This window comes from Elaeis guineensis, chromosome 1, assembly GCF_000442705.2.
Source record: "Elaeis guineensis isolate ETL-2024a chromosome 1, EG11, whole genome shotgun sequence".
Lineage (NCBI taxonomy): Eukaryota > Viridiplantae > Streptophyta > Magnoliopsida > Arecales > Arecaceae > Elaeis > Elaeis guineensis.
The window spans coordinates 167,558,341-167,569,969 of NC_025993.2; the positions used below are offsets into that span (position 1 = coordinate 167,558,341).

Below are 11,629 nucleotides of genomic sequence, written 5' to 3' on the forward strand. Positions count from 1 at the left end.
AATTTTATACCATGGGACTTTTGTCTTATCTACACAAACCTTTTAAGTAAATATCTTATCCTGGACAATCATTCTACTTAATTGGAAGCATGGTCGCTTTCACTTTCTTAACTGATCACAAACTGTTAGTTTTACGAGCTGACGTCGAATCAAACTTTGTCTGCTTGGTATCTGTAAAGGCCCTCCCTTACAACTCTGCTTGCACACATCTTCTTCTACTCTCTCAGCATCACCTTCCACACTCTTAGCTTATCAATCTTGTAAATTTATTTCATTTTGTGAGCAATTTCCAATATCAAAATGGTCTTGACCTTCTTAATGGATGATATTCTGTTCACCGTCTCCCCACAAAGATCCTGGAATCCAGTGTTCTTGACATTGTCAATTTGATGCCTAAACTTTCACCGGAGTACAAAGGAAGCATTGAGATCGTTCAAGGAGATGAAGGAGTTGGCACCATAAAAGTTTTTTCGTCTTCCCGTAGGTAAAAATCCTCTGTTTGGCTTTGAATTACAGCCCTTATATATTTTCCAAAATTATTACAACTATCATATTAATAACTTTTGGAATGATGTTTGAGAGGCCATTGGGTGTTATAGACAGTTAACTAACTCCCATTGTTGAGCACTTTTTTAGTTCATGAATGCCGTCAAGAAAATAGAAATTATGTCTTTCATCTAAATTTTCTCTTGCATACGATAGTATTCTTATGTGCATTGGGGTCTTAATTTTTTCGAATAATATTGCTATCTTTGAGTAATAACATGGTATTTTAGCTACTTTTGTCCTTTATTTTCCGTTATAATGACCAATGATGACTATTATAATAGCTTTAATTTTATTCTCAAATATCTAGTCTAAGACAAGATTAGGTAAATGAAGTATATATAACTATTCTAAAGATTCCAATTTACCTGTCCCTTTTTTTCTTGCTTTTGAACCAAATACATTTTAGATGGAATTATATCCCATACTTTCATTTAGAAAAAAAAATCGTATCTTACATTGGGTGCCAACACGATGCAGTGTAGGAACAATCCAATATCAAATGAGAGGAATTTGAGACGAGCCGCATGATGAAAAGAACTCATAGGAAAAATAATAATAATAATAATTAGCATAGTACACCACCGATGTAAGTCCTGTAAGATACAACTTCTCTTATTTTAAGAGTAGTTACGAAACCTACTTGTAGGAGGAGAGGAGATATACATCATCCTTTCAAATAATTGGTTTTGCAGTTCATCCGGGCAAGATCCGATTGGTTATAAGACGCATTAGCCCCTTAGCCTTTTTATACTAATTTGATTTTTGTTCCGAGAAATCTAAAGGCTCGCGTGAGTCCCATCAGCCTCGTCTTACGTGAGAGCACGAGTGGCGCGCAGAAACCTCAGGAATTGGCGTCCATTGCCATTCGTAACCGTATTTATCTTTCTTTTTAAAAAAAAAGTCCCGATTTTTCCTCCCAACACCTGCCCCAAATCTATCCACTTCCTCCTCACATCCTCTTTAGCTCCTCACTCCATTTTTACGGTTTATCGCTCCCGAAACCTAACCCTAACGCTAGAGCAGAGCACCACCATGGGGTGCGATCGCCGCTCCGGCGTCTCCTCCTCTCCTCCATCCTCTCGCAAGAAGAAGTTCCACTGCTCGCCCTTCTTCTCCTTCTGCTTCGGCGGCGCCGGCGGCCCCCCGAAGGAGGCGCGGCCGGCGTCGCTGCTCCGATCATCGTCGACGTGGCTCCGATCGAAGGCGAAGGAGCTCCCGGAGCTCCGGGAGAGGTGCCGGCACCTCCTGTCCCGGATCGGGGGGCACCGCCGCCGCGCCGGTGGGTTCCGGTACGACCCTCTCAGCTACGCCCTCAACTTCGATGAGGGCGACGACAGCAGAGGATATTTCGAGGCGTTCCGGTACAGGAAGCCCTCTGGGCGGCTCTCTGTTTCGCCGGCGCCGGCGCCGTCCGGGACGAGGTAGGGTATGTAGTCGGAAATTTCTTAAAACCATACGGACTGACTTGCATGTATTGAGTATGGTGGCTGCAATGGGAGTTAGGGTTATTCGGTGTTGCCTGTTGGGCTAAGAGTATCAAAAATGCGAGCTACCGCCGGCTTTAGATGCTGCGCTGCCGTATTTTTCCTTAAATTCTGAAGTCGTCCGAGTTCATTACGGTTATGTTTTTTAAGTCTTTTTTCTGATTCTTTTCTTCCTTTTTTTTGTTTTTTTTCCCCTGCAGACTAGCACACGAAACCATTAAAGAAATAATGCAGGTGAGATCAAAAGGCACAAGCATGGATAATAGGTTTCAGTATGGACAAAATTAAAAAAAAAAAAATTTTTTTGCCTGTGAAAAGATAGTAATAATCCCCCGGTAGAAATTAAGTGGAACAAGCGAAGAATCCTATGATTGCAAATCTTGTGGATAGATTACTTTCACAGCTGCTATCTCTAGAGTCACTTTTATTTTCTGTTTTTATTTTTAGGAAGTGAGCTAGGTGAAGTGCATCTTTGTAGAATTTTTTAGTATGTGGACGTAAATAATTATCGTTTGAAACGTCAAATTAAATATGGGATTACGAGAAGTTTTGGGTGAAGGTTATCTCCATGGCCCACTCTTTGATGGAAATTATTATAAGAAAATTGATTAATTTTTTTATTGATTAATTTATTCATGTTTTTTTATTTTTTAAGATGAATAAATAAATTTTTTGTGCATAATATTTATTCATAAAATAAAAAAAAATTATCTATTTAAAAATTAATTAAATTATTTTTTTAATTATTAAAATAATATTTAATTTTATTTTTAAAATATCTCGTCATTATTTTTAATGCATTCATCATTCAATGAATATTAATAACTCAGTTTTTTATTTTCTTTAAAACTAAATATAGATAAATTTTTATAAATTTATTTAAAAAGTATAATATAAAAAATATAGATAATATATTTCAAAAAAAATTTTATTTATAAAAAAATATAAATAAATAATTTTTTATTTAAATATTATTTAAAAAATATTTAATTAGAAAAATATAGATTTTTAAATAATTTTATTATTCAAAAAAACAGACTCTCAACATCAATCTATAAATATGCTATTTCATTAATTTATTTAAAAATAAAATCAATAATAATACTAAACGGATCCTAAATTTCTCGTGTTATTGTAATCTATTTGCATTATTATTATGATATAGAAAAGGTGATTTTAGATGATGCCCACTCAAATGTGCCATCTTTTCTGTAATAGAAGAAAATATTCCTCCACCAGCTACCATTCTATAGCTTCTTAAATTCACTCTGCTAAGTGAGATAAGATTCTATCTGAAATTGGGTATGTATCGGATTTCTCCCATTCTCCTCGCTGCACCATCATGTGTCCTCCAACTGACCGTTCCAATGTCTCTGATCGTACAGCTCGATTCATCCGGCAGATATACAGTACCCTCACTGTCCTTGAAGGAGTCAAACTGCTCCTCTCTGCAACATACATGATAGGAGCATGCAGAATTTAATATCCACTACTGGGAAGAAGTAGATACCTTCTCAGATATCTTCGGAACATCTCCATCTGAATCGCTGTCGGCCGTTGCTACAGCAGTCACCGTCCAATTTTTGAGTTGAGGGCAATCTCTAGCTAGATGCTCTGACTCCTCTCACCGGTAATACCTGGTTTTGTTCAAATCCCTCCTAGACTTGGATCGCCCTCGTCGCGATCTCTTGTCGCTACGTCTACCACTTCCTGCTCCTCCAGAAGCCACCAAAACTAAGCTACCGTCATTTGAGCTTGAAGTCGGGTTCTCTCTTCTGAGAATCTCGGTCTGGAATATTGCCACGGTGATCTCGTCCATTTTGATAGTGCTATTCTCCACTAGAAGAACAGTCACTAAGGACTCGTATAAAGGTGGAAGTGATATTAGCAAAACCAGCGTCCTGATCTTCTCCTCAACATTCTCGCCAACGCTGAGGAAGTCGGTGAGGATCTTCTGGAAGTGGCTTAGGTGCTCCTGCACGTTTTGTCCCTCAGTCATCCGCAGTTGGTAAAACTGCCTCCAGAGGAAAAGAGTGTTGGTGATAGACTTCATCATGTACAACTCCTCGAGCTTTGACCACAGCATCATCGGAGAAGTCTCCCTTAGCACATGGAGCACCATCTCATCCGCTAGGTATATGCGGATGGTACTCACCGTCTGCATCTGTAGCCGTTTTCAATCCCGCATCTCCATATTGGTTGGCTTCTCATCGCACAAGAGAGCATCGATCAATCCCCATTGGATGAGCACGTCCTTCATCCTTGCTTGCCACAAGGAGAAATTGCTCTTACCATCAAATTTGTTGATCTCCATCTTGATTGATCATGTCTTCTCCATCTTCAATTTTGCTCATCACCGCTGCAATCTGCGTCCTTGTACCGCCTCGCTCTGATACCACTTGTTGGGTGGATGTCTGGCCAGGATACTACCTCTCAGAATTTTTTTAGTACCACACGATGCAGCAGGAAGAAAGAAGAAATAAAATAAAAACAATCAAAATACGTGGATCAGCCACAAAAGGGCTCGTCTCCACGGGGCATGCAAACTTCACCATGAAAATTTTTTTTTACAAAAGTAGATCTCTCCCTCAACCCTTGTACACTCAATTTTTTTCTAACTAGAAGTTCTCCTCACATAAGCTCTCTTTTTTGGAAGACCCCTCTGAACCTCTGAAACGACCGGCGTCTGCTGTCCAGGAGTCTTCTGTTCTTTCTCTCTCAGCGATGCGGTCTCTCTCTCTTCTCATGGGGTTTGAGCTTCTCGGTTCACGCACAGAACTTTCTATGCGTCCACAGGAATAGCCGAACCACTCACACCTTCTCTGTTGGCACAGGTCTTTTAAAGGTCTTAAACTGAGTTAGATTAGGATTCCCAATCCGAATCAAGCCCAAACATAGCTCAAATAACCCGGATCAAGGCTCCAGACCATCGGATCAAGATTGAAAACTCCCTGGGCCGTCCGATCACGATCGATCCACGAAATAGTACCATGGATCGCGAGAAATACCTGGGAAACATCCAGGCGGTCCACGCGGTCCGCCATGGACCGCCCGGTCCACACGGTCCACCATGGACCGTCCGGTCCACCGTGGACCGAGGTACAGGCCCAAGCGCAGTGCTTGGGCCGGCCCTCGCATGCGAGCCTGGGCCGCGCCCATGCTGGGCACTTGGGCCCTGACCACGTCCCATGGGCCCACACGTGGGCTGGGCTGCGTGCCTGGGTTGCGCGTCCCACATGTTGGCCCCGCCTAAGGTCAGACCGCTGCCGCTCCGCCGGCGGTCTTCTACCATCTCGGATCTCGTGCCGACTTCACAAGCTCGTATCTCCTTCATCCGAGCTCCATTTGGGGTGATCTTGATCTCGTTGGACTCTGTTTTTCGCCGCGGACCTCGCTGTGGGCTCAACGTGAACTTAATCTTGAGGCATCAAATCCTAACAAAGATGGATCTTACTGTGGGCTCAACGTGAACTGAATCTCGAGGTATCAAATCCTAACAAAGACATTAAGGAGGAGGCTTACCCTCCTCCTCCTCCTTCTTCTTCTTGTTTTTTTTTTTTTTTTTTTTGTGCAGCCTACAAGGCTACAACCTAAAGCTAGAAAAAAGAAACGGTAGATTTTGCGTCCAGACATGCGTTATTATCCACGACATAGGCTAATAGCGGTGGCGCCTTGTCTCTCGTGTGTTCCGAAGCAAACGACGCCTCCATCAATTTTGGCCCACAAAGCGTCTTTGGGCCTCAAAAGTGGGAATGATGCTTTTATTTAGGCCTTGTCTATGCTAGTTGAAGATGACAGCTGGGGTCCGGCAATACAATCTTGGGCCGAGGTCAGGCCAGGCCAGTCTAGAGTTTTCGTGCTCCGCCTGGCTTAGCCTATTGAATCCCTATCCGGCTACCACATTACATTGAGCTATCGAAACGTCCAAGGACTTAACCAAAAAAACAAAACGTCCAAGGATATCATATTAATCGCCCTCAAATTTTCAAAGCTTGTGCAGCTCTTCACCCTTGGAAATCTATGGTCCGGACTTCTTCTGCTTCTTCTCCTCTCTTATCAGTGGATATTAATGTTTTTGCTTCTCCTCCTCTCTTATCAGTGGATATTAATGTTTTTGTGTGCAAGATCTACTCTGATTTCTTCCCAGTGTATTATTAGTTACTATACGGTTCTCTTTCACACAAGGAAGCAAATCTAAATCTCTGCATGTTCTTTGCTATTGCACTATTGCAGAGTTCGGACAGCTGGACAGCGAACTTGACTAGGACCCATGTTTTAGGCTTAGCAGATCGGACCAGCTCATAAGTGTGGATGCAAAGATTTTCTGGGTCAGATGTGGGTTAGGCCCATCCTTCGCCTGGTCTTCTATGTAGCATTTGGATAACTCACCCAAAAAAGTAAGCCAGAATGGGGGGATTTAATTATTAAGTGATCAAGTTTCCTGCGTTGGTACAAGTGGTCTCTGCTCGATCCACTCTCCTTTTAGAATCATGAATAGATATACAAACAATGTACTAAAGATCATGTATCTGTGCCACGATCTCACAGACAAACAGCCACGTAACAAACATGGTTACGGGAGTTGACGCTTTAAAAATATGGTTTATATATTTTATTAATATCTTTACTTGATCATAATTCTCATGAAAATGTTCATATTTGTATTCCATAATTTATAAAAGTAACATATCAAAGTTCCCTGAAACTCTCTATAGCTGATATAATGGTTATGACTTGGTTGCTGAAACTCCTTGATACTTCGTTCTCTTACCTGCCGCTTTACTTTTGGAAAAGAGGAAGGATTTTTGCCACATTTTTTTTCCACTTTAACAAAAAAAAAAAAGACATTTTTGTTTAAGAATACTATTTTTCCACGTGTTTTGCTTTCTCTCATTTTTTTGTGTTTGTCCCTCGATCTATCTGTTGAGTGAAAAATTTTTAGATAGACTTAGTCTACTATATGTATTGTAGACAAATCCAATAAAAACTTGCTTTATTAGTGTTTTGAATTTACAAATTTATAACTATTTCAACATATCAATATTTAACTTTGTAATTATCTCAACGCACTGCTTTTTAACCACTCAACATACCGCTATATGCTGTTGTGGCATCTTTTAATTGGCTTTATCTATAGCACATATGGTAGACTAAGTCTATCCAAAAATTTCTCCCATGTAGATAGTATGGTCTATGGCAAGGAGAATCAGCAAAAGGAGAAATGATGAGGGGTGCTGTGCATGATGGCAAATTTATGCAGGACAAGGTAAAAAATGCTCTGAGTTATAGACCAAAGAAACTTAACTTTATTAACTATTTGAATAGCAATCAATACTAACCTATGAATTGTACAAATGGCCTCTTTCTTTCTATTGTTTCAAAAACCTAAAAGATCAAAGCAAGACTGCAAATAACAAATTTCTGGACTTCTGATCACACTTTGATGTGTCAAAATACATGGCATAGCAAGGGCACGGTGCACATGTTATGGTTTTTGCTACTGTATTTAAACAATTACTATCTTGATTCTTGATCAATTTGTGAGACTCGCGCCTATCAAAACATTAACAAGGGATCCAGCTCTGTGAAAAAAGTTATTACAAGGAGGCACATGGCGTGCAATTCTAAAGCATTTTAAGGATAGATGTAGAAACTCCAAAAAAAAAGGGATACTAGAAATTTCTTCTTTTTGGCAAAATTCCTCACATGCGTCTCATGTTCATATTACAAGAACAAACATGAGCCAGGACAGAAGGAAGATATTTTTGGTTTTATACCTTTCTAGAGACAGAAAAGCAAATGAAAATGTTGACTCATGGGCAAGGTTGGTAACTAGCCATATCTGCATTTACTAATGGTGCTAGCCTACAACATGAGTTATAGGAACTTTATAACCATGGTAGATGGCAAATTTTATTAGTTGCACAATTCTAGACGTCGTTGATTCATCATGATAGATTATTTCTGTAGATTATTTGACATAATGGCCAATTAAAATGTCCAATGCAGTCAAGTTGAAGGAGGAAAAAAAAAAATCTTATAGTTGACATCATAGACCCTCCACTCTTGTTGGAAATTTATACCACAGGACTTACTTTATCTACACAAACCTTTTTAGTAATTTTATACCATGGGACTTTTTCTTATCTACACAAACCTTTTAAGTAAATATCTTATCCTACCATGGACAATCATTCTACTTAATTTGAAGCATGGTCGCTTTCACTTTCTTAACTGATCACAAACTGTTAGTTTTACGAGCTGACGTCGAACCAAAGTTTGTCTGCTTGGTATCTGTAAAGGCCCTCCCTTACCACTCTGCTTGCACACATCTTCTTCTACTCTCTCAGCATCACCTTCCACACTCTTAGCTTATCAATCTTGTAAATTTATTTCATTTTGTGAGCAATTTCCAATATCAAAATGGTCTTGACCTTCTTAATGGATGATATTATGTTCACCATCTCCCCACAAAGATCCTGGAATCCAGTGTTCTTGACATTGTCAATTTGATGCCTAAACTTTCACCGGAGTACAAAGGAAGCATTGAGATCGTTCAAGGAGATGAAGGAGTTGGCACCATAAAAGTTTTTTCATCTTCCCGTAGGTAAAAATCCCCTGTTTGGTTTCGAATTACAGCCCTTATATATTTTCCAAAATTATTACAACTATTAGTAACTTTTGGAATGATGTTTGAGAGGCCATTGGGTGTTATAGACAGTTAACTAACTCCCATTGCTGAGCACTTTTTTAGTTCATGAATGCCGTCAAGAAAATAGAAATTATGTCTTTCATCTAAATTTTCTCTTGCATACGATAGTATTCTTATGTGCATTGGGGTCTTAATTTTTTCGAATAATATTGCTATCTTTGAGTAATAACATGGTATTTTAGCTACTTTTGTCCTCTATTTTCCGTTATAATGACCAATGATGACTATTATAATAGCTTTAATTTTATTCTCAAATATCTAGTCTAAGACAAGATTAGGTAAATGAAGTATATATAACTATTCTAAAGATTCCAATTTACCTGTCCCTTTTTTCTTGCTTTTGAACCAAATACATTTTAGATGGAATTATATCCCATACTTTCATTTAGAAAAAAAAAATCGTATCTTACATTGGGTGCCAACACGATGCAGTGTAGGAACAATCCAATATCAAATGAGAGGAATTTGAGATGAGCCGCATGATGAAAAGAACTCATAGGAATAATAATAATAATAATAATAATTAGCATAGTACACCACTGATGTAAGTCCTGTAAGATACAACTTCTCTTATTTTAAGAGTAGTTACGAAACCTACTTGTAGGAGGAGATACACATCATCCTTTCAAATAATTGGTTTTGCAGTTCATCCGGGCAAGATCCGCTTGGTTATAAGACGGATTAGCCTCTGAGCCTTTTTATACTAATTTGATTTTTGTCGCACATCCGAGAAATCTAAGTGCTCGCGTGAGTCGCATCAGCCTCGTCTTACGTGAGAGCACGAGTGGCGCGCAGAAACCTCAGGAATCCATTGCCATTCGTAACCGTATTTATCTTTCTTTTTAAAAAAAAAAGTCCCGATTTTTCCTTCCAACACCTGCCCCAAACCGATCCACTTCCTCGTCACATCCTCTTTAGCTCCTCACTCCATTTTTACGGTTTATCGCTCCCGAAACCTAACCCTAACGCTAGAGCAGAGCACCACCATGGGGTGCGATCGCCGCTCCGGCGTCTCCTCCTCTCCTCCATCCTCTCGCAAGAAGAAGTTCCACTGCTCGCCCTTCTTCTCCTTCTGCTTCGGCGGCGCCGGCGGCCCCCCGAAGGAGGCGCGGCCGGCGTCGCTGCTCCGATCATCGTCGACGTGGCTCCGCTCGAAGGCGAAGGAGCTCCCGGAGCTCCGGGAGAGGTGCCGGCACCTCCTGTCCCGGATCGGGGGGCACCGCCGCCCCGCCGGTGGGTTCCGGTACGACCCTCTCAGCTACGCCCTCAACTTCGACGAGGGCGACGACAGCAGAGGAGATTCTGAGGCGTTCCGGTACAGGAAGGCCTCTGGGCGGCTCTCTGTTTCGCCGGCGCCGGCGCCGTCCGGGACGAGGTAGGGTATGTAGTCGGAAATTTCTTAAAACCATACGGACTGACTTGCATGTATTGAGTATGGTGGCTGCAATGGGAGTTAGGGTTATTCGGTGTTGCCTGTTGGGCTAGGAGTATCAAAAATGCAAGCGACCGCCGGCTTTAGATGCTGCGCTGCCGTATTTTTCCTTAAATTCTGAAGTCGTCCGAGTTCATTGCGATTATGTTTCTTAAGTCTTTTTTCTGATTCTTTTCTTCTTTTTTTTGTTTTTTTTCCCCTGCACACTAGCACACGAAACCATTAAAGAAATAATGCAGGTGAGATCAAAAGGCATCAGTATGGACAAAATTAAAAAAAAATTTTTTTTTTTGCCTGTCAAAAGATAGTAATAATCCCCCGGTAGAAATTAAGTGGAACAAGCGAAGAATCCTATTATTGCAAATCTTGTGGATAGATTACTTTCACAGCTGCTATCTCTAGAGTCACTTTTATTTTCTGTTTTTATTTTTAGGAAGTGAGCTAGGTGAAGTGCATCTTTGTAGAATTTTTTAGTATGTGGACGTAAATAATTATTGTTTGAAACGTCAAATTAAATATGGGATTACGAGAAGTTTTGGGTGAAGGCTATCTCCATGGCCCACTCTTTGATGGAAACTATTATAAGAAAATTGATTAATTTTTTATTAATTAATTTATTCATATATTTTTTTTAAGATGATTAAATAATTTTTTTATACATAATATTTATTCATAAATAAAAAAATTATCTATTTAAAAATTAATTAAATTATTTTTTTAATTATTATATTTAATTTTATTTTTAAAATATCTCATCATTATTTTTAATGCATTCATCGTTCAATGAATATTAATAACTCAGTCTTTTATTTTTTTTTAAACTAAATATAGATAAATTTTTATAAATTTATTAAAAAAATAGTAATATAAAAAAATATGAATAATATATTTTGAAATTTTTTCATCAATAAAGAAATATAAATAAATAATTTTTAAAAAAAAAATATTTTAAAAATATTTAGTTAGAAAAATATAGATTTTTAGATAATTATATTACTCAAAAAAACAGACTCTCAACGTCAATCTATAAATATGCTATTTTATTAATTTATAAAAAAATAAAATCAATAATAATACTATACGGATCTTAAATTTTTCGTGTTATTGTAATCTACTTGCATTATTATTATGATATGAAAAAGAAGATTTTAGATGATGCCCACTCAAATGTGCCATCTTATCTGTAACGAAGAAAATGTTCTCATCCATCCCTTTGCGGAGGGGTACGAAAATGGGATGCTAGCCACCACACGGCAATGCACGGAACGTTTGGCTACGACGGCATTTAGTGTCCCTCTCGTTGCAGATAAAAGGTTAAAAAGAGTTAATCCATGTCCGCTTTCGCCTTTTTGGTGTCACGTTAAACCCCTCGTTGTGAGAGCGGAGTTTCGCCAACAAAAATCGGCAAACTGTGTCGTGTGCAAGCAACAAATCAAGGATGGCAATTAGATC

The 11,629-nt window shown here is 39.2% G+C and overlaps 2 protein-coding genes across 5 annotated transcripts; both read left to right on the forward strand.

Annotated features, from left to right (window-relative positions):
* The first annotated feature begins 1,377 nt into the window (after positions 1-1,377).
* On the forward strand, positions 1,378-7,469 carry LOC105060245 (uncharacterized). 4 transcript variants are annotated; one of them, XM_073247645.1, is made up of 3 exons: positions 1,378-1,970; positions 2,234-2,267; positions 7,215-7,469. In XM_073247645.1, the coding sequence occupies exons 1-3, from the start codon at positions 1,582-1,584 to the stop codon at positions 7,275-7,277; spliced, it is 486 nt and encodes a 161-aa protein (XP_073103746.1). In that variant the 5' UTR covers positions 1,378-1,581; the 3' UTR covers positions 7,278-7,469. The 4 variants fall into 4 exon arrangements, with proteins under 4 accessions (XP_073103746.1, XP_073103750.1, XP_010942163.1 ...); XM_073247659.1 differs by lacking the exon at positions 7,215-7,469 and adding an exon at positions 6,267-6,657 and having other exon boundaries at positions 1,397-1,970; XM_073247649.1 differs by lacking the exons at positions 2,234-2,267; positions 7,215-7,469 and adding an exon at positions 6,267-6,654 and having other exon boundaries at positions 1,387-1,970.
* A 2,127-nt stretch (positions 7,470-9,596) lies between these two features.
* On the forward strand, positions 9,597-10,322 carry LOC140853263 (uncharacterized). Its single transcript, XM_073247666.1, has one exon. The coding sequence runs from the start codon at positions 9,732-9,734 to the stop codon at positions 10,122-10,124; it is 393 nt and encodes a 130-aa protein (XP_073103767.1). The 5' UTR covers positions 9,597-9,731; the 3' UTR covers positions 10,125-10,322.
* Positions 10,323-11,629: the final 1,307 nt, after the last annotated feature.

What these genes read in the sequence shown, in the direction of transcription:
- LOC140853263 (XM_073247666.1), top strand. Translation starts at nt 9,732, where the DNA reads ATGGGGTGCGATCGCCGCTCCGGCGTCTCCTCCTCTCCTCCATCCTCT.
- LOC105060245 (XM_073247659.1), top strand. Translation starts at nt 1,582, where the DNA reads ATGGGGTGCGATCGCCGCTCCGGCGTCTCCTCCTCTCCTCCATCCTCT. An exon ending in CCGGCGCCGTCCGGGACGAG is followed by an intron (nt 1,971 to 2,233) that starts GTAGGGTATGTA and finishes TTTCCCCTGCAG; the next exon opens with ACTAGCACACGAAACCATTA. An exon ending in CCATTAAAGAAATAATGCAG is followed by an intron (nt 2,268 to 6,266) that starts GTGAGATCAAAA and finishes GCACTATTGCAG; the next exon opens with AGTTCGGACAGCTGGACAGC.